Below are 26,131 nucleotides of genomic sequence, written 5' to 3'. Positions count from 1 at the left end.
TGGGTACTTTAAGGACTGCCTTCCCCCCGCATATGTGCTTCACCCAACATCTGAGACTATGCTTCAGTTTCCCCCACCCGCTGAAGCAAGTCGGGCATCTATAAGGACAGGGCCTTCTTAGTTGTGGCTCAAACCTCTCAGAATACCCTCCCTAGGGATGCCTGCCCTACCCCAATGCTGAACAACCAAGTGAAGACTTGGCTTTTTAGATACCTGAGGACTGGAAAGTGGCAAATGTAACACCAATCTTCAAAAAGGGATCCAGGAGGGATCCCAGAAATTACAGGCCAGTTAGCTTAACTTGTGTCCCTGGAAAACTGGTAGAAAGTATTATTAAAGCTAGATTAACTAAGCACATAGAAGAACAAGCCTTGCTGAAGCAGAGCCAGCATGGCTTCTACAAGGGAAAGTCCTGTCTCAGTAACCTATTAGAATTCTTTGAGAGTGTCAACAAGCATATAGATAGAGGTGATCCTGTGGACATAGTGTACTTAGACTTTCAAAAAGCGTTTGATAAGGTACCTCACCAAAGACTTCTGAGGAAGCTTAGCAGTCATGGAATAAGAGGAGAGGTCCTCTTGTGGATAAGGAATTGGTTAAGAAGCAGAAAGCAGAGAGTAAGAATAAATGGATAGTTCTCCCAATGGAGGGCTGTAGAAAGTGGAGGCCTTCAAGGATCGGTATTGGGACCTGTACTTTTCAATTTGTTCATTAATGACCTAGAATTAGGAGTGAGCAGTGAAGTGGCCAAGTTTGCTGACGACACTAAATTGTTCAGGGTTGTTAAAACAAAAAGGGATTGCGAAGAGCTCCAAAAAGACCTCTCCAAACTGAGTGAATGGGCAGAAAAATGGCAAATGCAATTCAATATAAACAAGTGTAAAATCATGCACATTGGAGCAAAAAATCTGAATTTCACATATACGCTCATGGGGTCTGAACTGGCGACGACCGACCAGGAGAGAGACCTCGGGGTTGTAGTGGACAGCACGATGAAGATGTCGACCCAGTGTGCGGCAGCTGTGAAAAAGGCAAATTCCATGCTAGGGATAATTAGAAAAGGAATTGAAAATAAAACAGCCGCTATCATAATGCCGTTGTATAAATCTATGGTGCGGTCGCATTTGGAATACTGTGTACAGTTCTGGTCGCCTCATCTCAAAAAGGATATTATAGAGTTGGAAAAGGTTCAGAAGAGGGCAACCAGAACGATCAAGGGGATGGAGCAACTCCCTTACAAGGAAAGGTTGCAGCATTTGGGGCTTTTTAGTTTAGAGAAAAGGCGGGTCAGAGGAGACATGATAGAAGTGTATAAAATTATGCATGGCATTGAGAAAGTGGATAGAGAAAAGTTCTTCTCCCTCTCTCATAATACTAGAACTCGTGGACATTCAAAGAAGCTGAATGTTGGAAGATTCAGGACAGACTAAAGGAAGTACTTTACTCAGCGCATAGTTAAACTATGGAATTTGCTCCCACAAGATGCAGTAATGGCCACCAGCTTGGACGGCTTTAAAAGAAGATTAGACCAATTCATGGAGGACAGGGCTATCAATGGCTACTAGCCGTGATGGCTGTGCTGTGCCACCCTAGTCAGAGGCAGCATGCTTCTGAAAACCAGTTGCCGGAAGCCTCAGGAGGGGAGAGTGTTCTTGCACTCGGGTCCTGCTTGCGGGCTTCCCCCAGGCACCTGGTTGGCCACTGTGAGATCAGGATGCTGGACTAGATGGGCCACTGGCCTGATCCAGCAGGCTCTTCTTATGTTCTTACGTTCTTATGTTGTTGTGGGCTGATTAGATTGTGTGTGTGTTTTCTTCAGTTGTGCTTTCTCTTTCTGCCTTTTTCCCCCTCGGGTGTATGAATGTTTGCTTTGTGGTTTTGTGCAGCTGTTTATTTCTATTTTGAAGTAGACGCAATTTTATCATTGCAATCTGATTTGATTTTTGTCGCTCTGTGCCGTTCTGGTTTCTTTCAAAGAAGAGCAGGGTATTAAATCTTTTACATTAAACAATAACTCCTATCCATGTGCTACATATTGAGCTGACGTATCCCATTGGCAGTGTCAGCCAGGATGTTCCTGCTTTGAAACTCCCATCTAACTACAAGATGACTTGGTAGCCATCAGCCAGGTGCTGTCGCTGTTTGAGGTCCCATCTGCAATGACTGTTAATGATTTTATTGTACACTACCATTAATTTTTTGTGTGTGAGTTGGTGGTTTATAAATATTCTTAGAAATAAAAAATAAAGTAATGACTGGTCCCAGTTAGCAGAATTCAGACATTTTTCTGAGCTAACTGTAATTTCCAAGTTGCCTTCAGAGGCAGCTCCATAGACAACCTGTTATATTAGGATAACCTGGAGGTTACCAGAGCATGGATTGCTAAGGCCAGACTTCCTCTGCTAAGTGATAAATATTTGTTTCTAATAGATGGAATGATCAAAAGAGGCATGCCATGATTTGGGGATATCCTTCCTTACTGATGGGCTGGATTTCCTTTTGGAAAATCTGCTGGTTGCCTAGTTTGATCTTCTCCTTGCCTCTTTGGCTTTTAACTGATGCCGGTCTGCTCCTTTTTGCCACTGTTTCCAGCCCAGATTAGCTTGAATGCTGCAATGTACCAAACCCCGCAGAGCAACCCACCTTAGTCCTCCCAGCCCCCTGCTCAAGAGGTTCTCGCTTAATACTGATTTGAGTAATGCTGCGTTAGAAGTCTGAGGGGGCGTGTGGTTCCACTGGCAATGCATCCCTTCCTGAACCAGTCCCAGAAAGCCTGAAGCCAGGACGAGCCTGGTGATTGGTGGGCAGAATGCCCAGCTGGCTCTCCCACCAAACAGGAAAGCCACAAAGCAGAGCTCGGGCTGAATTGAATAGGAGGAAGTCTCCAACCATCTACGCAAAGAAATTTGGCAGAAGAGAAAGAGGCAGCCTAACAAGTGCGCTTAGAAACAGCAAAGCCCACAAGAGAAGCATGCTACACTTTTGGTAAAGGATCGTAGCCGGGAACTGGCACTTCTGGAAAGAAGCCCAGCCGAGCACCCCAAAAGTTCCATGTCGGGTAGGTGAGCTGATACGTAGAAACCGCAGGCATGGGGTAGAAGTAAATGCTTGTAAAATTCAGGAGGCTTCTTGCAGCTGTTTCACACTCATCAGAGGTTTGTCTTTGCTTGATCCTGTGGTTTAATGATTGGGGATAGAAAACGGGTTGCGCAAGGCATTCAACTTGCCTAAAATGAAAATGAGAGAATTTTCAAGGACAGAAGTATTTCTGTGTATTCAGGTGGGGATTCAAAAGAAACAGCTTTGTAGACCAAATAAAATTTTCTCAGTCTCCCTCCTGATCCCCCTGCCCTCTGCCCCCAGACTTCCCTGAATTTTGTGTAGCCGCAGTTTTTTTTCTTGCTCCCAAAATGCAAACACTCTCAAGTTGTTTTGAAAATGGTGCTGCAGGGGTCTCTCTCTGTTCACTTAGAGCATTAACTGGAGTTCTGCTGACTTGACGTCTTCTCCTACCAGTCTAAAGAGCCATCAGTTGAAAAGGAAGCTCAGTTTTCAGTTCAGCACAAGATATTAAGAGCTATGTGCAGAGTTAGGTAGATTCTGCAGAAAAGCCACAGAAATCAGCTTCCTAAAAATCTATTTTAGAGTATGGTAAAAGGTAGTTTCTGAACCCTTTATAATTAGCTTGAAAGTCTGTGGCAATACTTGGTGAAATTGTAGGAGGCAGAGGAGTTGTGGGGAAAGATTTGTATTTTCCAGAGGATAGGGCTTAAAGAGCTCCTGACCCCCTCCCTGTGATTGACAGGAGCAGAATAAATTTGCTGCCTAGTAAAAATTGCAGAGTAGGATGCAAAAAAGAAAGGTATTATGCTGACTTCTTTAATTGCCGTAACTCAGTAAGGTTGCAAAATCCATAGATCTTTGATATAGAACGGCCCTGGCAGATGTTTTGCTTTTTATTAAGTGAGAGTTTTCTGGGATCTCCCACAGTGCCACTGTTAAATGGAGGTGCCCTGAGCCCCAGGACAGGAATTGGACTCTGGGCCAACTACTGAGCATCACAGAGAGCCCTGCACTGTGTTTTATATCATGTGGCTGTAAGTTGCTCCGCTTTTTTCTCTCTCTCTGCAGCCACCAATCAACACCCCACGCCGGTCTGACTCTGCCATCTCCATCCGCTCGTTGCATTCAGAGTCCAACATGTCCCTGCGCTCAACTTTCTCTCTCCATGAGGAAGAGGAGGAGCCAGTAGGTATTTGGGGGCTGGGGACGGGGAGTCATCCTTAAAGGCCCCATCTACTTTTAAAGCAGCATTGCACCACTTTAAACAGTCACAGTTTCCCCCAAAGAATCCTGGGAGTTGTAGTTTGTTAAGGGTGCTGAAAGTTGTTTAGGAGCCCACTAATCCCCTCACACCTACAATTCCAGAGTGGTTTAACAATCAGTCCCTCTTCCCAGGGAACTCTGGGAATTGTAGCTCTGTGAGGGGAATGGTGTGTGGGTGTGTCCTAGCATCTCTCAGCACCATTAATAAACAAGAGTGTCCAGGATCCTTTTGGGGAAGCCATGGCAGTTTAAAGTGGTAGAATACTGCTTTGTGTATAGTGCAGATGTGGCCAAAGAGATGCTGAGCTAAGATGCAAAGGGCCTTTTGTTAACTGCTAGGGGGCAGAAAGGCATCTTTGTTTCTTTACACTAAGTGTTGTACCCTGCTCTCCTTCACAGAAGAAACCAGAGCGGCGTACGAACACTAAAAAGCAAATCCATAACAAAATCAATAACAACAACAAAAGAAAATCACAATTTTGTTTATAAAAAAACCCCAAAACGGCACCCAGACAGCACCAGTGCGGCAACAAGAGTATAAACTTTACAAAAACCAGCCCTTGCCCCCGTGCCAAAAGCCTCTGTAGAAATCTACCTTGTGAGAATTCTCCACAATTTAGGTGGCAGGAGAGTCCAGAGCAGAACCTCATACGTTGGACAAAGTGCGCAGAGAGAACCTTTGGGGAAAATACTCAGGCCCTAAGCTGTTTTGTCCCCATAATGACATTTGTAGGGCAATTTTGCTGTAGGCCAGTAATGTGGCAGTGATGAGCAACGGAGCTTACATGGGGGGGGGGGTAAATAGCGAAGCTGTGTCAATGTACAAGTTGACTTGTAACTGGAGCAGGCTTAGGTCGCTGGCTTCCAGCCCAGCCTATCAAACTAAAGTGCAAGTCTCTGCACAACCTTGTGGTTGTGTCTGTAAGAGGTGACTGTAAAAGCTAGACTTTGGACCAGAATTGTGGGCATGTGTATGTGAATAATTTTGACAACAATAATCTAGCACAGAACTTTTGTAATCTCTTATTCGTATTTTAAGAAGTGAGTCTGTTGTTTGCCTGTAATCACAAGCAGCAAAGTGCTCATTTAGATGTGGAGTATAAACCTTTAGCACTATTTGTGGGTTGATTTAAACTCTTGGCAAACCCTCACCTCGTCCTGGACTCAGTTTTCTTTCTGTTAATTGCTGTTGGCTCTTAGGCTATACTCTGGAGTGTTGCTGAACCGAAACAAAGGGGCGATAGCTTTCCTTTCTGACCTTCGTTTTCTGGTTGTTCTCCCTGCGCAGGAGCCGCTGGTGTTTGCTGAGCAGCCTTCAGTGAAACTTTGCTGCCAGTTGTGTTGCAGTGTGTTTAAAGACCCAGTGATCACCACCTGTGGGGTAAGGAAATTAAACAGGCTGCAACTTCTGCTTCATGGAAGAAGAATAGAAATTATGAAGATACAAGGGTTGGTGGTTCTTTTTGTTTTCGCAAGACTGATAACTAATGGCCTCTCTTATGAGAACAGATTTACAGTGATGGAAGGGAAGAGGAAATTTGTCATATTTTTCAGTCTGGAATTTAATTGTCTGACAAATGATGAAATTTTTTTAAGACACTAGCATGTAGTAGACTTGAAAAAAAAACATATTGCGCGATTTGCATTATGTTGAATTTTTAAATATTTAGGTCTCAACCTTTTTTCTTTCCAGTTCGTTGAATGTTTTATTTTAATCTGTACTGTTATGGGCAAACAGGAATGATAACAGTTTATCACTGTGTTGCTTTTCCTTTGGAATGGCTGGGTTGATAGCTGGCAGTTGATAGGGGCTCAGGTGTCTATTAGTAGAGCCTCACAATCCCAAGACATTTTAGCATGTGTTTTTTTAAAAAAAATTAAGTGTTTTTAAATTTGTATATTTGTTTTTAATGTTTTTAATTGTTATAAACCGCCCAGAGAACTTCGACTATGGGGCGGTATACAAATGTTAATAATAATAATAATAATAATAATAATAATAATAATAATAATAATGATGATGATGATGATGATGATGATGATGATGATGATGATGATGATGAAGATAGGTCAGCCATTACTAGCCTTTGCAGCTAAATGGAATATCCCTGTTCAGAAATGGCATAGCTGTGAATCAGATGCTGGAAACAAACAGCTGTGGCTTCTCCTATAATGACCTTTCAGAGGAGTCTGCCTGGGTGCTGGTGGAAATGGAATTGCAGGACTGAATAGCTCAGTGGCAGAGCACCTGCTTTGCGTGCAGAAGGTCCCAGGTTCAATCTGGCAGCATCTCCAGCTGGGGCTGGGAAAGACTCCCTGCCTGAAGCCCCAGAGAGCTGCTGCCAGCCAGTGTAGATCATGCTGAGCTAGATGGACCTAACGGTCTGACTCAGTAGAAGGCAGCAGTAGATCCAGGAGACTAATTCTGAACGGTCCTGTGTCTCTTTCTTCGCAGCACACGTTTTGCAGAAGATGTGCCTTAACCTCTGGTAGGTACTTGCAGACCTTCTTTTGCATTATTCTCAGCTGCAGTCGTTTCCTCCTCTTTTCCTTCCCTCTCTCAGACCTCTGAGCATTCTGTGTCTGTATCAGTTTAGTCAAATGTCTAGGTCTGTACATGTCGTTCAGGTCACCTGCGTACAGTGATGGCCCTTAAAGACAGGTGGTCCGGTCCTGCTTAGGTGATAGACAGGCTCACAAAACGATCTGTCTGAAAAGTATCTTCTCAGTTTCACCAGACTCCAGAACTTACACTGGGTTGGACCACAAGGCTTCAGCAGTCCTACTCTTACTGTTTGTTTGTTTTTAATTGGCTTAGCGGGGGGAAAGTTCTGTAAAGAGAAGCATGAACAGAACAATCAACTCTTTCTCTTGAAAGACTCTGGGCCACAAAGTCCAAACAATTTGCCCGTGTAGTTGCGGTTTTGTGTTTCTTGCAGTTCTATGTCTCTGCTTATCTGTCTTCTCTCTTGCCCAGCGGAGGGCTTCGCAGTGGCTGTTTATGATTCTACATGTGGAACACAGACTACTGAGACCTTTGCCTGCTTGTGGGTTGTTGTGTGTGTGTTTTGCTTTGTTTTTTAATAACGAGCTGCAGAAATCCCCAAACCAGAACTGCAGAGAGCAAACAGCTCGGCCTCTCTTACAGCAGGGGAAGCCTGTCCCACTGATCAGATTGAAGGCCACCAAGCAATCAGGGTCACGATAAATAAAAACTGAAACTCTGTGCAAAAATAATCCAAGCGCTCCACTGAGAAGAGACGAACCTCCTGCTTTGATGATGATGATTGCCAAAATGCCCATCTTTATGGGGGGAGGGGTGCACCCCCCCCGGCTGCATGGTCATGAGGCCTGGGCAGGTTCTGGCTGCTCTGCCACCATGTCTCCTACTGCTGTATTATACCTTTCCTCAGTCAGAGTAGATGGCAAATGACTTGCATATGTCTGAGAGAATAGAGGGATGCCCTTTGAGGTACAGGTGGAGGAGAAGGTTGGAATCTGTTCCCTGTGGCCTCAGAGGCCACTCAGAGCCCAGTCTGCTTCGGTCTGCACAGCCCCATCCTGGGCCCTGTTCCTGGGCCATTCTAGGTGTGACATATTGAGGGAACTGGTGTGTGTACATACACAGATATACACACATGTACAAGCAGACAGAAAGAGATTAGTGTCTCCTCTTTCTATAGCTTCATCAACGTTGATGCTGGACCAGATGAGCTACTGGCCTGATCCAGCAGGCTCCTCTTACGTTCTTGTTGTACAAGGCACTTCTTACAGAGCAGCCTACTTGAAAAGGGCAGGTCTCTGCCCCAAGGAGCTTACAATCTCAGTTTCAACAGAGAAGGAAAGGGAGAGACAAAAGTAATGGGAAATGCCAGTTGCTGGAAATCACAGGAGGGGGGAGAGTTGCTAATTGTGCTGAAGTCCTGCTTGTGAGCTTCCTACAGGTGGCTGGTTGCCTACTGTGAGAACAGGATGCTGGACTAGATGGGCCCCTTTTGGCCTGATCCAGCAGGCTCTTCTTATGTTGTTAAGTGCAACTGCACACTCCCGCGCTTAGGTTTGGCTCATATTAGACCTGTGCTAATGACACTAATCCTGTCTGCATAGCCATTTATTGCAACGTCCAACAATGTTTGCTTGCTTGAGCCACAGAGTTTTTCCTTCCTCTCCTCCCACCTGCAGCCCCCTTTCCTTCCCCCACAAAAGGTTGGTGAGCCCTGGTGCAGTGTTGGAACTGACTCTGTCTTTACATGACGTTGTTGTCTGTGTGTGTGTTTCTCCTGCAGAGAAGTGCCCAGTGGACAATGCCAAGCTGACGGTGGTGGTGAACAACATTGCCGTAGCTGAGCAAATTGGGGAGCTCTTCATTCACTGCAAGTATGGTTGTCGGCCTGCGGCTAGCGGCAAGCCTTCTGCCTTTGAGGTGGACCCCCAAGGGTGCCCGTTCACCATTAAACTGAGTGCCAGGAAGTAAGTCAATGTGAAGCCCCTTCCTAGGAAAGACCTTCCCAGCTCATTCCCATATTTACAACTTGTTTGTGGGGCCTTGAGGTTGTTGCTGTCAGGGGTTCCTTGTCATTCTTTCCAGCTGCCCCTCCCCATGGACCCTGTGAGCACCACATCGCATTTAGACACCCCCTCCCTTGGCACCTGCCCAGGCCTCTGCCTCGCCCATTTTTTGGTCTTTTTTTTTAGGGGTTTAGTTGGTTGGGGGGGGAGTTGCCTGCCTTGGAAGGGATGGGGAAGCTGTTGCATTTTGTCTGTGTTTTATATGTTAGGGCATCCTTTCCCAACCAGTGTGCCTCCAGATGTTGGACCACAACTCCCATCTTTCCTGACCATTGGCAGTGCTGGCTGAGGCTGATGGGAGTTGTGGTCCAACAACATCTGGAGGCACACTGGTTGGGAAAGGCTGTGTTAAGGTATAGGGGGCTATGCCTCTTTTGGTGGGAGGCTTCTGAACATCACCATTTTTTCTTCTGTGAAATGGGTGCTCTGTAGTACCGACAACAGTTCCTTAGATTTTCAAATGTATCCCTGACCTCAGAATGTCTGAGGGTAATAGACTAGAGTAGGGTTAGTTAATGTGGTGCCCTCCAGATGTTTTGAACTACAGCTCTGACCATCCCTGACCACTGGACATGCTGACTGCTGGGGATGATGAGAGTTGTAGTCCAAAACATCTGGAAGGCGCCATGTTGTCTGCCCTGGGCTAGAGGATGAACAGTACGATGGGGAGAGCTTGAAGAGCGTGTTACCTTACAGTGCAGGCATCTCGGTGGGTTAGGCAGTAGAGCAACCTGTGCCTATCTGCTCTCCTCCAGAAGGTTTGGACTATCAGCTCAAATGGTACATGGCCATGCTGCTTCAGGCTGATGGTAGTTGTTGATGAACCAGGTTGATGAAGGCAGCAGTAGAGGATGACGTTGAAATTGGCTGAGAGCCTCCCCCCCCCCTCCAAAGTTCAGCATATGATGAAACAGAAGCATGATTGCTTCTGGTGTACCAATGTTTCCCAGTGCTTTTACTGCAAAGCTAGCAAAAGTAGTTTTAAAACCCAAGAGAAGTGCCTTGCTAGACCACACAGAATGTCCTTCTAGCCCACCATTCTGTTTTTCCTTTGGCAGAAGAGGATACTCTCAGCTGGGTTGCTCCTCCCACTATCATGAGGGGTGGTCCGAGTGATGGCGTGGTAAAGACAGCAGTGAATGGAAACTCTGTTCCAATTCTTTGCAAATTAGGGCTGGGTGTTGCATGCCATCAACTAAGGCAGAGGGTGCGATGGAAAGCTTTTGAGGGTATAGTCTTAATTTACCCATTTGTTCTCTTTTGGAGAGATAAAAAGTTACTAAATTTCAAAGCCCTTCCGGGTCTTTTTAACACTCTACCAGAAAGACACAAAAAGAGCCTGTCTAGTCCATCCTTCTGTTCTCACAGTGGCCAACCAGATTCCCCAGTGGGAAGTCGGTTAGCAAGACCTGAGTGCAAGAGCACTCTCCCAGCCTGCCTAAAAAGGAGATAACAGAGAAGTTGTGCATAGTGCAGTGGCTGAAAAAAATCCCCATATTTCAGTCCCGTTTCATCCAGGAGAGTAGCTCAGGGACAGATGATGATGATGATGATTTTGCTGATGCTCCATACTTTTTGTTCAGGGACCATGAAAGTAGCTGCGATTATAGGCCGGTGCGCTGCCCCAACAACCCCAGCTGCCCGCCACTCCTCAAGATGAACCTGGAAGCACACCTCAAGGAGTGTGAACACATCAAGTGCCCTCATTCCAAATACGGGTAAGCAGAAAGGCAGAATTCTGAAGATTTAAATAGGGGCATGCTTGGAACACTTTATTTCTCGTGGTTGTTGTAATAATGATCCTTTTGGCAAGGGGGAAGGATGTTTGTTAAGTGCAGTAGCTGGGTGATCACTTCCAATGTATATTATTGTTTTAAATGTTTTGAGTTTCATTCTTATGAATTTTAATTGCATGAGTCATTTTGGGACCGTTCCTGTGTAAAGTGACTCATAAATGACGACAACAGCAATCCCAAACATCACTCCCTAACCCCTTTCCCATAGTGCATTGCTCAGCCCCCATGATGCTCTACTCCAGCCTTCCCCCAACCTGGTGCTCTCCAGACGTTTTGGACAGCAACTCCCATCAGCCCCAACAGCATGTAGTCCCAAAACATCTGGAGTGCACTAGGTTGGTGAAGGCTGCTGCAACCACTCTCTTCCTTTAGGTTGGGAACCTCAGGCCTGGGGGCTGAATGTTGCCCTGGGGGCCTCTCTGTCTGGCCCTCTGAATTTTCCCCAGGCCATCCTTCTCACCAGCCCTGCTTTGCCCCCCACCTTGATTGTTTTTCCCTGGTGTGGAGGGGTGTGTGTGTGTGTGCGTGTGCATGCGTGTGCATGCGTGCATGTGTGTGTGCGCGGGCACGTGCAGAAACCTCTAACTGATGCATGGATGGACTATATCCTGGGTACAAAGGTAAGAGCCCCCTTCATTTCTCCGCTGGCTTTTTGCCTCTGACCCTGCCCATCAGTGGCATGCATCCTCACCTCATCCCAGAGGCAGTGCAGCCTTCAGGCTGAAAAAGTTCCCCGCCATCCCTGCTCCTCCAGGTGTACCTTCATAGGGAACCAAGACACCTATGAGACCCACTTGGAAGTGTGCAAGTTTGAGGGCCTCAAGGAGTTCCTCCAGCAGACAGACGACCGCTTCCACGAGATGCAAGTGGCCATGGCCCAGAAGGACCAGGAGATTGCCTTCCTGCGGTCGATGCTGGGCAAGTTGTCGGAGAAGATCGACCAGCTGGAGAAGAACCTGGAGCTGAAGTTTGGTATGTCTGCAAAGGGCTCCCTCCCTCTTCCGTGTCACGGAGAGGCCGAGAGGAACCCTGGGAGGGCTTGAGCCAAATCTTTCAATGTCTCCTGTTTAAAAAGGCCACCAGCCAGGCCCGAGGTGTGAATTTCCTGAGTTACCGAAGGCAGCATGTTTGTGGGGCGAGTCTGCAGTGTAACGGCTGCTTGCCAGCTGCCTGTCTTTTTTCTTATCAGAGGGCCGGCATGCTGGACTTTGGACTACAGAGACCAAAGTTCTGGTTCACCAGGAAGCTTGCTGGGCCAAGGCTTGGGCCAGCTACTCTCAGCCTGTTTTGCACAAGGGTTGCGAGAACAGCATGAGAACCTCCCCCCCAAAGTGCAGCACCCTGAAGAAAGGTGTGATCCAAGCATGATAGATTTTAATGGAGTGTTCCAGTTGCTCAGAGTGTTCCAAGCACTAGAAAAGAGCTGGTCATGTTTCACCCAGAAAGGAGAAAATTCAGGAGAGACGCGAGAGGTTTTCACGTGTCTGATGGGCTGTCAGTGACGCAGAAGGCAGAGCAGGCTTGTTCTCTCTTGCAGAGGGAAGGATTAGAATCACTGGGCAGGAACTGGCAGGGAAACAGATTTGGAGAAGCTTCCTAGCAGAGAGATGTTTGACAGTGAAACAGATTGCCTCGGGAGGTGATGAGGTCAGTCCTTAAGCAGAGGCTGGACGGCTGCCTTGACAGGGTGGCTACAGTGACAGGCCCTGCATTGAGCAGGGAACTGGACTATCTGACTTCCAACTCTCACAGTTCTCTGAAAGTGCTTCCCAATGTGTTATCTCAGCAGTCGTTACAGTAGACCTGTAAGGTAGGACTGTTGCTGACGTGCCACTGTGGCTGAGAAGCCCCCTAGGAAGTGAGTTTGTGGCAGAAATGAGATCTGAGCCAGGTTTTTTTTCTGGATGATGGCTCACAGGGCAGTTGACCATTAATGTGATTAGTATCATATTTATGACTCAGAAGTTACATGGACTGGGATTGGTGTGCATGTGTGTCCTGTGCAGCTGTACGGGAAAGGACAAGCAAATTTTCACACGCACATATACCACACAGCCTGAATTTGCATTCAGAAATTAAAAGTCCCATTCTCCCAATTGTCATTGTTCAGATGTGCTGGATGAGAACCAGAGCAAGCTGAGTGAGGATCTGATGGAATTCCGGAGAGATGCTTCCATGCTAAATGTGAGTATTGCCAACTGTAGACCAGTTTCCTCCATGCAGCCCCAAAGTGAATGGGGTGCTGACCGTAGGGACTGGATTTCAATAGCATCCCAGTGGCTTGGGTCACCCTGAACTAACCGTTTGATAATCTCACTCGTCCCTTCACCGTGGTGAGAGGGGAGGAAGGCTCTAACAGAGCCCAAACCCGGAGTTAACAGGCATGCGTGGCAGGGGCTCTAAACTCTGAGCACTCATTGGGCAGAGAGGCAGAGCAATCACATGCAGTTCCGCCTCTAGCTTGGAGCTGAAGAGGGAGGTGGAGCTATGGGGACTTGCCTCTGCCCTCATGGAGTGCTCAGAGAGGCTGTTGAGTTCAGAGGCGCAGCAAACGTGAGGCGGAGCAGCATTGGCTTGCCTCTGCATCTTGGAGGCGATCTGAGCTTTGAGCACCCCTTGAGCACCCCTTGAGCGCGGAGGCACTGCAAGCTTCTCCCTCCCCCCCACCCCCGCACTCAAGTCAGTTGTTGGGTCAGGGTTTGTTTTCTGCCTCTCTTCTCAACTCCAAGCTTAGAACTGGGAAGAGCAGCGGATTTTCCCGATTTCATCCTGCGCTTGAGCCAGGAATAACTCTATGACTCTTGGGAGAGCAAGAGTCCTGGTGACATCCAGTTTTTGGCTGTCAGGAGGGCCAGCTAAAATTTGTCGCCCTCTTATTATGGTTCCTTGCTATATGGATGGTTTTGCCGACTGAAGCGGGTGGTTTCCCATTCATCCCCCCCTCTCATTATGTGACCATCGCATCCAGGATTATGGCAGCTCTGCCCCTAACCTGCTTTACTTTGCTTTTTCAGGATGAGCTGTCCCACATCAATGCACGGCTGAACATGGGAATCTTGGGCTGTGAGTATCCAGTTGTTTCCCTCCCCCAAGCACTGGTTGATATTGCAGAATTTCTGTGTTTCTCCATTTGGAGACATTTTAGTTAGATCAGACCTCTGGCTTGATTCCCAGCAGACAGACATCCTGAGAGCTGCCTCCCATCTAGTGAGGGAAAGGTTGCTTAGCAGATTCAAGGACATAGTGGGTTTAACTGGGCCAGCTTAGATTGGAGTGAGATTATGCAAGCTTTCCAATTTTATGAAAGCTTTCATTGGGAGGTCTTGAAGCAGAGCAGAACCTCAGGTTGGAGCAGATCTTTCCATGTTATAATACAAAGCAAATGCTAGTTGTCAACAGAAGTATAGATTCCAAATCGCATGAAGTGATTTCCCTCTATTCAGCACTGGTTAGGTGTCCACACCGCACTTTAAGAAGGGTGCAGACAAACTGGAACGGGTTCAGAGGAGGGCAGCAAGGATGATCAGGGGACTGGGAACAAAGCCCTATGATGAGAGACTGGAAGAACTGGGCATGTGTAGCCTTGAGAAGAGAAGACTGAGGGGAGATATGACAGCACTCTTCAAGTACTTGAAAGGTTGCCACACAGAGGAGGGCCAGGATCTCTTCTCGATCGTCCCAGAGTGCAGAACATGGAATAATGTACAGGAAGCCAGATTTCGGCTGAACATCAGGAAAAGCTTCCTATCTGTTAGAGCCATACAACAATGGAACCAATGACCTAGGGAGGTGGTGGGCTCCCCAACACTGGAGGCCTTCAAGAGGCAGCTGGACAGCTGCCTCTCTGGTATACTTTAATTTGGATTCCTGCATTGAGCAGGGGGTTGGACTCGATGGCCTTAAAGGCCCCTTCCAACTCTACTATTCTCTGATTTTATGTCCATGGGCAGCTTTATACTACAGTAGGGCCCTGCTTTGCAGCGTTCCACCGATACAGCAGTTGTCACTTGCAGAAAGGCCCCTCTCCTACAGCGCTTGTTACACTTTTACAGCGTTTTTTGGGCATTGGGTGCCATTTTAGACAATGTTAGTCAATGCGTTCCTCTTTACAGCGGATTTCGCTTTACGGCAGTGGTCCGGAACGGAACCTGCCATATGTCTGGGGCCCTACTGTAGTTTTTTTTTTTTTTTTCCCAATTAATTTTTATTCAAATTTTCAAAACCAAAACAATACAAAAAGAAAAAACACAAATCCATAACTAATACAATAAAAAGAACGAAAATATATATATAAAAAAAAATTAAAAATTGACTTCCGATTTGTCGTAGTTCAGCTATAAGTCTATAATATATAACAAGCCTGTATCTTAATAGATTATAAAATCACCTTCCTCCAGCGGTTATCTTAATTGGTTACAAATCTCATTAACATCATATCATTTTATTCTTCCACAAAAAGTCAAAGAGAAGTTTCCAATCCTTGAGATATATGTCCATCAATTTTTTTTCTAGATAAACATGTCAATTAATCCAACTCATCAAGTCTACTAAGTCCAGTAATTTCAAATCGCTCTTCTTCCATTATCCGTATTGGTTCCATCTTCCATCTTTACGCGCCCAATAATCTTGCTGTCATAGTCATATAATAAGAGTCTGATAGGAATTTCCTTTTTCACAGATATTTTCTTGCCATCAATTCCGAACGTATCACTGAAGTATTGTTGCAAAGCCGCATCTCTGTTCCTCTTTTTTACATGATACACTAGCACATCTCTTGAAGATTTTTCCATTGACGCAAAACAGGGATTAATTCTGTTAACTTTCTCCATTTCAAGTTCCATCAAGTCCTTCCAGTCCAGGAATTTTTTTGAACCGATAATATCTTTATCTCAAATCTCTTCAATTCCTTCAGGGACAGCGCTGAGTTCCAAACCGTAATATTTGTCTCCAGGATCCATCACAGCCAGGAAATCCAAATCTTTTTCCATATCCATATTTAATCCAATCTCCATAGTTTGAACCTATTTCTCTTTCAACCTTTTTTGGTTTTCCAGATCCATCTTTATTCTCCTTTCTCATAGAATCCTGAATTTCTTTCAGCTCCTGTCTCATTTCGTCAAATTCAATTCTCAACGCTTGACTATTATTTCTCAGTTCTTGTTTTATTGAGTTAATCCCATTCATTATTTTCTGAAACATGTCTAAAGACAAAGTCCCTTCTTGTACATCCATGATCTTCTTAATTGTCATTCTTAAAACCAAAGGAACAAAACTCCTTCAATTTTCAATGTCCCAAGCAAAGAGCAGTTTATTTCTTTATCCAGTTACAAAGGAGTTAATCTTTCAAACCAACTGGCATCACACTCTAGACAGCCCTTATCTCTTATATGCCCAGAAGTGCAAAAACAGCTTTAGTTCACAGCGTCCAAATAACTAGCAGCAGAAAAAATGAACAGATTCGTCAAAAAAAAAAAAGATCAGAAAAAATAGTCCCAGACATATATTACACAAAAGTCTTATAAATCAAAAAGAAAACCCTCATCCGTTGTAATCTTTATAATGCTATTTTCCATGTCAGCTTTTTGCAATAAAAAAAGATAGGCTATTTTTATTTTCTTCCCCCTTAGTTCCGTGAGTAAAAGAGAAGGAAAGTTTTGACTCACCCAGATTTTCTTAATTGCTGATTCTTTGACAAATCTCTTTAGCTGTATAGATAAGAAAGTAATAAGCGTAGACAGGAGAATGTTGCCTGTTAGACCATTTTTCTTTAAAGAAAAAAAAAGGGTCACTTTTTCAGCTGAGCTAGCTAGAAATCCTCGCTCCGTCCGAGCTGCTGGAAGACCTTCTTTCACAGACAATTCTGACGAATTCCAGTCTCCAACAATCACAACAAAGCTGTGTGGAAAATCTCACGTTCCTTATCCGGAAGAAATTGTCCCCAGTCAAAAAAAACCCTTCTGACTGGATTTAAAACTGAAAAAGTTTCATCCAAGACGGGAGCCGTCTCAGAGGCTGCACAGGCGGAGGGATCCTCCTGGGAAGTCCTGGGGCCCTACTGTAGTTTGAAAGAAGCACAGAGGAGATAATGATATTTGAATTCCGTTCAAGCAATAATTGCATGTCAATAGGCCCATTTTGGTCTAACCCAGCAGTGCAGCACTTACGGAGGAGTCGCTAATAAAGTCTTCTCAGCACTCTCCCCAAGCTGCAGTTCCGCAGGTTCTGTTGACAGAAAGCAACGTCAGTGGGTTGTAGCGCTTAAGTCAAAGTCACACGCAGTGCTTCTTCCACGGGTGAAATGTTTTGTGCTGGTGGAACATTGTTGTATAAGAAAATGCACAAGCAAGTTGCTGGTAACTTTGTTGCACAATAGATTGTGAAGTCTCTTGTACAACTAGTGTCTAGTATGCTGTTGCATTGGATTCCTCTGCTGCACAATGTTAAACTCACCTGTCTGCTAGTGCAGGAGCCCTTGTGCGCCCCCTGGTGAACAGAGAATGCTGCGTACAGCCCAGTGGAACCAACATCAGACCATTCTCAGCTATGCAGTCTAGGGTTTCTAAAGGGGCATTGATCCCTTGGCAGGGCTGCTGTTCTCACGCTGGCATTCCTCTCCCCCACAGCATACGACCCCCAGCAGATCTTCAAGTGCAAAGGCACCTTTGTCGGACACCAGGGCCCCGTCTGGTGTCTGTGCGTCTACTCCATAGGAGACTTGCTGTTCAGCGGCTCTTCGGACAAGACTATTAAGGTAAGAGCCAGTTGTTTTTGAGCCTGCGTTGTGGTTCCAGTCTGCAGTCTTGGGGCAGTCTTGGAGGTCATTGGGGTTTTTTCAAAAAAAAAGTCTGCATGTTGCTATTCCTCAACCAGCCTTTCCCAACCAGTGTGCCTCCAGATGTTGTTGGACCACAACTCCCATCTTTCCTGACCATTGGCAATGCTAGCTGAGTCTGATGGGAGTTGTGGTCCAACAGCATCTGGAGGCACACTGGTTGGGAAAGGCTCAGACACTCATCTCTAGGGCAAGGGCAGTTCTGCTGGGGCTTTTCACCAGCTGCTGCATCCAAGTGCTCATGTCCTGTGCCTACTGTTTTCTTAGATCTTGGAGACCCTCCTAGTTTCCAGCTCTGGAATTTCCATGGCTGTTTCTGTTCTCCAAAATCAATCATTTACCCTCCCTCCTAAATTGGCCAGCTTTTCCATTACTCATTACCTTGGCCCATTCTTGGACTCCCACCCCTCACTCCCCCCCAACCGATCTTGACGTTGTGGTCCTTCAGTATAAGCACTCCAAGCATCCCTGTGCTCCCATCCCGGCTATGTTGGCAGTGTAAGGACAGCACAGTCACAGTACTCAGTAACTCTGCAGCGGCGCAGGCGCATGAGTTGAGTTCCCTTTGTTCAGCAGGCGTAACTTTATATTCTAAAGAGAGATGCTCCGCACTGTCCAGGACCCGTGCCCCTCTGGTCCCACATGTGTGGGGTCCTGACTGTTTGGAGGAGAGAGCATGTTGCAGGTCTCTAGGCAGTCATGACATTTTAACAAGGGATGCAGTTGGAGCTGTGTCAGTCAAGGTACCTGGAAGTATGAGCTAAGGAAGATGGAGGAGGAGAGGTGTGCAGAGGTCAGAGAAAGTGGGGGGGGGAGGGGTACCCTGTTTACCATCCTTGGGACACCCCCCCCCGGGAAGCTCGCCAAACCAAGCCTGCTATAGCCTGAACTGGGTGTGTGCAGCACAGTTGAATGGGACACAGCTGTGAGCAACCTGAGGAAGCTTCTTCCAGCTTGGTGCCTGTCCATAGAAGCAGGGTGGGAAACCAGAGCAGTGGCGTCAGTTTCCAGGACCTCTCTTTGTCGTGAGATTTTGGGGGGTGAGCCTTTTGGGCCCTGGGTGAGAGCCAAACTGGATGCATGGAGGCATCCTCGGCGAAGGCCAGGAGGCTGAGTGGGGAGGAGTGTCAGAAGGAGAAGGAATGGATAATTCTGTTTATATTTATTAATTTCCATTAATATAGCATTTGTATGTGTGACATGGTGTATTTTTATTACATTTGTTGTTGTTGAAGCTGCATGTTGCTGTTTTAGTTTTCTGTAAACCGCTTAGAGAGGTTTTCATCTATTAAGCAGGGTAGAAATGGTCTAAATTAAAAATGAAGGCAGGCAGGGCGCGACACCCGTTTCTCCTGCGCTGCCCTTGGGCTCTTCGGTGGGGGGTGGGTTTCTTCCCTACAGCCATTATCTCACAACTGCCTGGCGGGCACAGTGAGAACTGCTGTGGGTTGCATTTCTCTGTTTCTTGCTCCCTGGGAAAATCTGCCCATTCGTTTTCTTTCCCGTAGAAGCTTATCTTGGCCTGAAAGACAGGAAGGCAGGTGCACAGCTGACGGGCAAGCTGCTTCCTGAAGCCTTCCCAGCTTTGGCATATCAGCTGACTTCCTGCCCTGGCTCCTGGCGGCTCTGGAGCCCAATCATGTGATCCCCTTCTGTTTCCTGTTAGGTGTGGGATACCTGCACCACGTACAAGTGCCAAAAGACCTTGGAAGGCCACGATGGGATTGTCCTGGCTCTCTGCATCCAAGGGTGAGTCAGAGTGGCTGCCCCCACCCCCAGGAGAAACAGCTTGGTTTTGAGCATGATTCCTGGCTTACTCTATCGACTGCAAAGAGTTTTTACGGTCTTACGATTGCTGTCATAACACGATATTTGCTACTGTTCCTGTTCTTCATTTAAGGAACCCGAGGGTTGTATCCATTGCTAGCCCTCAGAGTAGACCTATTGAAATTCATGGCCCCAAGTTAGTTGTGCCCATTGATTTCATTCTGTCTAATCTGAGTAGGATTAGCACTGGAGACAGCCCTCTGCTTTTAGTAGTAGGTATGATAATCTCCTTCAAACAAATCCAGCTGCCTTTAGTCAAGACTGTGTGGATTAAAATTCACCCAACAAAACCTGAATCCTATATAAAGTATGCAAACAGAGCAACATTCACACAATTTTTGTTACTTTGCATAATCCTGCTTTTGCTAGTCGGGGTGATGAGGGCTAAGAATCCAGGCTGGGCCCCTGCAGCTCGATCCCTGACCCCTGGAAATCCAGTCATCCCAATGCCGTCCTTCTGAGACCAGCAGGTGATGCTGCTGGATATGCTTTCATTCATCTTTTCACAGTTGTGAAGAATAGAAAGGTGCTTCCTTTTATTATGAAATGAAAGCTAAGCCTCTCTGGAAGCTGAATTTTACACCTGATACTGCTTTTGGCATTTATTCTCTGCTCCAGAGGAATCCCAGTTTACATGCAGCTGGGCCTCCTAGTTCAGGCTTGCCAATAAATCCATCAGAGTTTACACAAGATTTTTATTGACTTACCTACCCACGTCAGTATCAGTTTGAAGATAACAAACTGTGCTGCTCTCTGGCCTGTCTCTCTGTCTCCTGAGCAACCTTCCCTGCCTGATCGTCTGGAGGCGATTCTTACTCGCCACAGATGCCCAGGCCAAACCAGCTGTACTTTTCACTGATGTCTTAGCACTCCCTGAAGGTCCTTTTTGTTTCTGTTTTGCCCAGGAACAAGTTGTACAGTGGCTCTGCTGACTGCACCATCATTGTAAGTAGCCTGGTTTGAGGAGGGCCCTGCTCTTGCTGTGTCAAGGGGGTGGGAGGGAGTCTGAGGAAAAGTCTCTTCCTCTCTGCAACAATTTTACGTGCCCCCCCCTTCTTGGTCTTTCACAGGTCTGGGATATTCAAACCTTGCAGAAAGTCAACACTATTCGTGCACACGACAACCCTGTGTGCACGCTGGTCTCCTCGCACAACATGCTTTTCAGTGGCTCCCTAAAAGCCATCAAGGTACCATTTGGGGGTGGGTGAGTGGGAGAATAGAGCCTTTTTCCGTCCTCCAGACAAGCACGGCCCATAGACCATCCCTCCTCTTTCCCTTTCTGGCTTCCAAGTTGCTTTTCCTCAGCCCTCTTCTCCCACTTTTCTCTGTTTCTCCTTTCGCTGTTGCTGACACTACCTGCAGTTATCCCGATGCCTCATCTAGCTGGTCTTGCCCTTTTCCTCAACTTTTTCACTCATCAAACCCTTGGTCAGATGAACAGCAGGGGATGCCCTGCTCAGTATTGATTACTTGCATTTATAACCCGCACTTCTGCCCAGGAGCTAAGGGGAATGTACTTGCTTCCCCTCCCACCCGCCCGCCCGCACTTTATTTTCATTTATTTATTTTTATTTAATGAAATTTATATACCAGTTGATGGTGCTTTACAAGAAAGTTTATCAATAAAAGCCATTAAAAACATCTAAAAGGCAATTAGAAACAGAAGTAAACTAAAGAAAGATTAAAACACATCAACATGTTGTGTGTCTGGATAGGCTTGTGTAAACAGAAATGTTTCAAGTAGGCACTCAAAAGAATGCAGCAAAGGCACCTGCTTTATGTCAATAGGCAGGCAGTTCCAAAGTGTAGGTCCTGGCACATTAAAAGAATGATTTCTTACCAGTGTGGCAAAAGTATTATGCAGCACCTGAAACAGTACCAATTATGCAGATCAAAGCAGTTGAGTGGGCACATATGGGGTAAGGTGATCCCACTAATAAACTGGTCCCAAGCCTGGTCACAAATTGGCAACCAGTGCTTTATCCTCACAACAACCCTGTGAGGCAGATTAGGCTGAGAGATGGTGACAGGCCCAAGGATGCTGTGTGAATATCTTGGCTGAGTAGGGCTTTGAACCGGATTCTTCCCAGTCCTAGCCCTATGCTTTAACCACTACACTGGCTGTTCTTACACACACGCACAGGGTAGTTAGAGCTATTTGCATTGTGGCATGCTTATGGGACACTGTGCTGTAGCTTGCCCATAGGTTCATCTAGGGAGATGTGGTGAGAGAGTGGGAGGTAGACCTTCCCTCAGCAGAGCCAAAAGCCTCACCTTCTGCTCAAAGGTGCAATTCTGTCTGCCCTTCTGGCCCCCAGGTTTGGGACATCGTGGGCACAGAGCTGAAATTGAAAAAGGAGCTGACCGGCCTTAATCACTGGGTCCGTGCTCTGGTGGCATCCCAGAATCACCTGTACAGTGGCTCCTACCAAACAATCAAGGTACATGCACGCCCAGATTCCACCTCCCTCTCCCCTGTCCGTGCTGCATATAACTGTGTGGATTTCAGTTTGTTTTCAGTCTGGGCACAGCAGTCTTCCCCTCCAGACTTTCTTTCGCCCCTTAGATCTGGGACATCCGGAACTTGGAGTGTGTACATGTCCTGCAAACATCAGGTGGGAGCGTCTACTCCATTGCTGTCACCAACCACCACATCGTCTGCGGCACCTATGAAAATCTGATTCATGTAAGGCTGGCTGAGGCTGAGGCGGTGGCTGCCGCCTTTGCCATTTGCACAAGTGGGCAGAGACCATCAGTGGGACGCCCCCCCAGTGGCATCACCATTCCCTTTCTGGCGCTTGCTGAGCAGACGCTGGAGGAACTAGAGCTATGGCAATTGGAGAGCGTTGCCGTGTTAGCAAAGGTTTGGAAGGTGATTCTTGGCCCTTTTATCTTTCCCATTGCAGGTGTGGGACATTGAGTCAAAAGAGCAGATGCGCACCCTGACGGGGCACGTGGGCACCGTGTATGCCCTGGCTGTCATCTCCACACCCGACCAAACCAAAGTCTTCAGTGCTTCATATGACCGGTCGTTGCGGGTATGTGGGGTACTGCTACTTTTGGGGGTGGCCAGGCTGGGTTTTGAGGAGTTCAGCCTTAAGTGAAATGCACGTTGGTTTAGACTGTGGGCTGTGAGAGAACTGTCCCTGTGCTGAGGAAAATTAACAGAAAAAACCTCCTGTGAGCTCAAAGGCACTCATGCAGTACAGTATAGGAGCCCCCCACCGCAACTCTGCAGGAGTTGCTGTTCTGGCCTAATCTCCTTTCAGTTGGCTTCCCTGGTTTAAGAGGGTGTGTGTGATTCTGCTGCTTGTACACCTCTCCAAGTGCAAGACTCAGAGGATTGCCTTCTGCCAGAGGAGATGGTTTATTGCATCTCTGTGTGCTTTTGCTCTCGGCTTGCCTCCTTTTCAGACAGAAGGCATGCCCAGATCAGTGATTCAGGCCGAGGCAAAAGGGGGTAGAATCCTCTGAGGGTCTATCCTGTACAGTTCCCCTCCCCCTTGATTTATGTTTGAAATGCTTGAATAGCAGCAAGTGGGATTATAGGGCCCTTGCTGCTCAGGGCCTTGGATTTCGGAGTACTTAAGAAACCCTTGGTGCTGATACGAGAGGGTCAGGTGGGGCAGAGCCTGCTCGGGGTAGCCCAGCAAGTTTTTCTGAGCGCTTCATTCGTTGCCATGGCTTGTGTTCTGCATCCAGGTATGGAGCATGGATAACATGATCTGCACCCAGACTCTGCTGCGCCACCAGGGTAGCGTCACAGCACTGGCAGTCTCTCGGGGTCGCTTGTTCTCTGGTGCCGTGGACAGCACAGTTAAGGTAAAACGCTGATGTGTTCAGGGGAGTGCACAGGGGAAAAGATCATCACGCCCTGGGCAGGCTGTTGAGCGAGTTTCCTCAAGACATGTGAAGAGTCTGCTGTTGCTCCTCAATCCCACCAGCACCAGCCTGCCAGCGTTCTTAAAACGTCAGGTGTGCACATGGCAGAGAGCAAGTGATGGATCAGTGAATGTGGGCTGTTGCAGAATGCCATCCTTGTAGCTTGAGCAAGGCAGTTAGTTCCTGGGTGCGCTGGAGTGAGAGGGTAGTTCTGTTAAATCTGTCATCTGATGGGGGGGGCAGGGGGAACTGTAAAGCAGGTCCAAGCTATTTTGGGTGGCTGTTTAGCTGCCGTGGTTTGCGGGGTGAAGAGCTTCGCGGAGCGATAGCATCCTCCTGAATGCTGTCTCCCTGGAGCTCTGGCACAGCCTTCGCGCCGCGTCTGTGCTGGCTGGGGCTGAGGGCAGTTGTACTCCAAAACCTCTGGAGGGCACCAGGTTAGGGAAGGCTGACCTAGCATGTGTCTTCCCCCACTCACAGATGGACGGATGGGGCTGTTGGGGATTCTTTTGCTCCCCCCTCCCCCACCCAGATTATCTTGCATGATTATTTGCTTAATTATCTGGCATCCCTTAGTATTGGGCGAGGGGGGAGTAATTATGCAGGGGCCCAAGTCCTAGCTCTCTCCCCATCCCCATCAATAATCTCACAGGGCACAACCCCAGACAGTTAACCTTACAGAGTGTAGCTTTGAAGCAGCCTTTCCCAACCTGGTGCCCTCCAGACATTTTGGACTACAACTCCCATAATCTCTGATCATTGGCTGTGCTGGCTGATGGGAAATCTAGTACAACATCCAGAGAACACCAGGTTGGAGAAGGCTATTTAAGGGCAAGATTTCTGCAGCAGATTCCTCCTGTATGTGCAGTTCTGCTGAAGTATATTCACAGGGAACATCCTTCCAATCTTCCGCAACTTGTCATATGTCCAGAATCGTCTCCCCTGAAGGGTGCCTTGGTCAACTTTCCGTCTTGGTTGGCTGCCTGGCAACGCAAAAACAGTTGTAGGAATTAGCATGCATATGTCTGGTGAGAATAGGTGCTGAGTTCAGCTGCCACAAGTTGTGCAGGCACAACTGGCAGATCTGCTGGTTTGAACCTTGGGGGTGGGGGGTCTCTGGGCTCACTTTTGCTAGTGGGGCAAGGATTGCCTATACTGCTAACTACCTACCCTTGCAAGGGAGATAGGGCCTGTCCTTGAAGACGATTCCGCAACTTCAACTGATCCAAAACGCAACAGTCAGATTACTGGCTGGAGTTCCATTTAAACCTCATATAACTAGTTTTAAAGCCAGCTGCACTGGTTGCCATTTCCAAACCCAATTCAAGGTCCTCACATTTAGGAGCAGAGGAAGCTGCTGCCTACCAGGCCAGACCACTGGTCCATCCAGCTGAAAGCTGTTTACACTGACTGGCAGCGGCTCTCCAGGTTTTCAGAGTCTCCCAGCCCTTCCTTGGAATCCTGGGGATTAAACCTGGCACCTCCTGCATACAAGGCAAATGCTGTATTACTGGGCTACAGTCCTTGCCCCACACGTCGTGTTTCAAGCCCTAAAGAACGTAAGCCCCAAATATCTGAGAGATCCCCACCTTCCCTACAGATCCTCTCAGGTGTCAAGATCAGCTGTGTGAGCTCTCTTGATAGTTCTGCCACCCTCTGAAGTTTGGGGGTGGCCGTGGCCTAGAAGAGGGCATTCGCTATGGCAGCTCCTCAGTTGCTGAATTCCCTCACCACAGAGGTGTGCCTGGTACCTTCATTCTGCAGCTTTCGTCGTGTACTTGAAGATGCAGCTCTTTACTCTGGCCTTTGACAGCTGGGACGGATGTTTTCAGGACCCACCCTCTTCCTTTGACTATTATTTGTTTAAAATTTTTTAATACCAAATGTTAAATGGTTGTAACCTGCCCTGGGACCTGATAGTGAAGGGCATGTAATAAATAGGAATAATCATCATAAAAGCAAAGCTGCTTGAGGCATAAATAGGGATCGGTGCCAGATCAGTCACTTGGGTGCTAGCCCTGCTAATGTTCTTTTCTTCCTGCTGTAGGTTTGGACATGCTAGTGGGTGCCACTACCTGCTTTTGGATGGTGGACTACCAAATACTTCTCTTTCAGCTCACACTTGATGTTCTGCTTCCTTGCTCTCTGAAGCCCTCTCACTTTGCACGCCAGCAGTGAACACGCTTCGCGCCTCCCCGTGTACCTCAGCAGTGCCACCACTGACACAGCAGGGCTGCCCCTGCAAGAAGGACTGTTTGGTTGGTGGGAAGGCTGGCAGGACTACATCACACCTGTGGCTTTTCCTGGATCTCTGTGGGAGGAGAGTTCGAAGCGAATACCGTCTACAGCTGCAGCCTTCAGTGCCATTTCCATCTTGTCCGATGGAACAAACGGGCTGCTGTGGTCTCAAGACAGAAGCGTTTCGGTGGAGTGGGGATTCCAGTGATGATCCGTGTGAGTACCCACGATGCACCTTTGCCAACAGCAATGCTAGCGGCAAGGAGGGGAGAAGGCCCCTCCCCCTTCTGGCATTTGATGTATCCGCTAAGCTCTTTTATTTGTGCCCACTGCCAGTGATAAAAACCAATTTTCCCCTCATGTAACCAGGTACGATTTTTATGTCTCAGATTCCCATCCCTCACATCCGGTACCACAAGGCCATCCTTTCACAGCATCATGTCATAAGGGCCTCCATGGTTTAAAAGAGAGAAAAAAAAACTGGGAGAGCCCACTGTTGTGTTTTTACTGACATTTTCTACTGTTTTTAAGATTGTGATATAGATTTGGATTATTTCTTCCTTTACAATAAAAATGGACCATTGTTTTAGGCAAGCATGAGTTATTGTGATCAGGTTGGAGCATCTTTGGGTAGTTAACCCATTCTGTAACCTCAGCTGGG

At 47.2% G+C, this 26,131-nt stretch overlaps 1 protein-coding gene across 4 annotated transcripts in view; it reads left to right on the top strand.

Moving 5' to 3' along the window:
• TRAF7 (TNF receptor associated factor 7) overlaps window positions 1-26,059 on the top strand; it is a 43,525-nt gene extending 17,466 nt beyond the window's left edge. For 3 of the 4 annotated variants that reach the window (XM_061600047.1, XM_061600048.1, XM_061600050.1), the window contains 17 exons: window positions 4,132-4,248; window positions 5,615-5,707; window positions 6,782-6,815; window positions 8,613-8,796; window positions 10,479-10,613; window positions 11,446-11,663; window positions 12,802-12,875; window positions 13,706-13,754; window positions 17,315-17,442; window positions 19,190-19,272; window positions 20,256-20,295; window positions 20,421-20,537; window positions 21,669-21,791; window positions 21,917-22,036; window positions 22,257-22,388; window positions 23,053-23,172; window positions 25,280-26,059. In XM_061600047.1, coding sequence (XP_061456031.1) covers window positions 4,132-4,248; window positions 5,615-5,707; window positions 6,782-6,815; window positions 8,613-8,796; window positions 10,479-10,613; window positions 11,446-11,663; window positions 12,802-12,875; window positions 13,706-13,754; window positions 17,315-17,442; window positions 19,190-19,272; window positions 20,256-20,295; window positions 20,421-20,537; window positions 21,669-21,791; window positions 21,917-22,036; window positions 22,257-22,388; window positions 23,053-23,172; window positions 25,280-25,294 — 1,782 coding nt within the window. In that variant the 3' untranslated portion in view covers window positions 25,295-26,059. Of the gene's footprint in view, window positions 1-2,858; window positions 3,059-4,131; window positions 4,249-5,614; window positions 5,708-6,781; window positions 6,816-8,612; window positions 8,797-10,478; window positions 10,614-11,445; window positions 11,664-12,801; window positions 12,876-13,705; window positions 13,755-17,314; window positions 17,443-19,189; window positions 19,273-20,255; window positions 20,296-20,420; window positions 20,538-21,668; window positions 21,792-21,916; window positions 22,037-22,256; window positions 22,389-23,052; window positions 23,173-25,279 lie in introns of those variants that run through there. The other variant, XM_061600049.1, reaches the window with a different exon arrangement.
• Window positions 26,060-26,131: the final 72 nt, after the last annotated feature.

This window comes from Rhineura floridana, chromosome 17 (assembly GCF_030035675.1).
Source record: "Rhineura floridana isolate rRhiFlo1 chromosome 17, rRhiFlo1.hap2, whole genome shotgun sequence".
NCBI lineage: Eukaryota > Metazoa > Chordata > Lepidosauria > Squamata > Rhineuridae > Rhineura > Rhineura floridana.
Note: the sequence above shows the minus strand (reverse complement) of the source record. Positions and strands in the feature narration are given on the sequence as shown.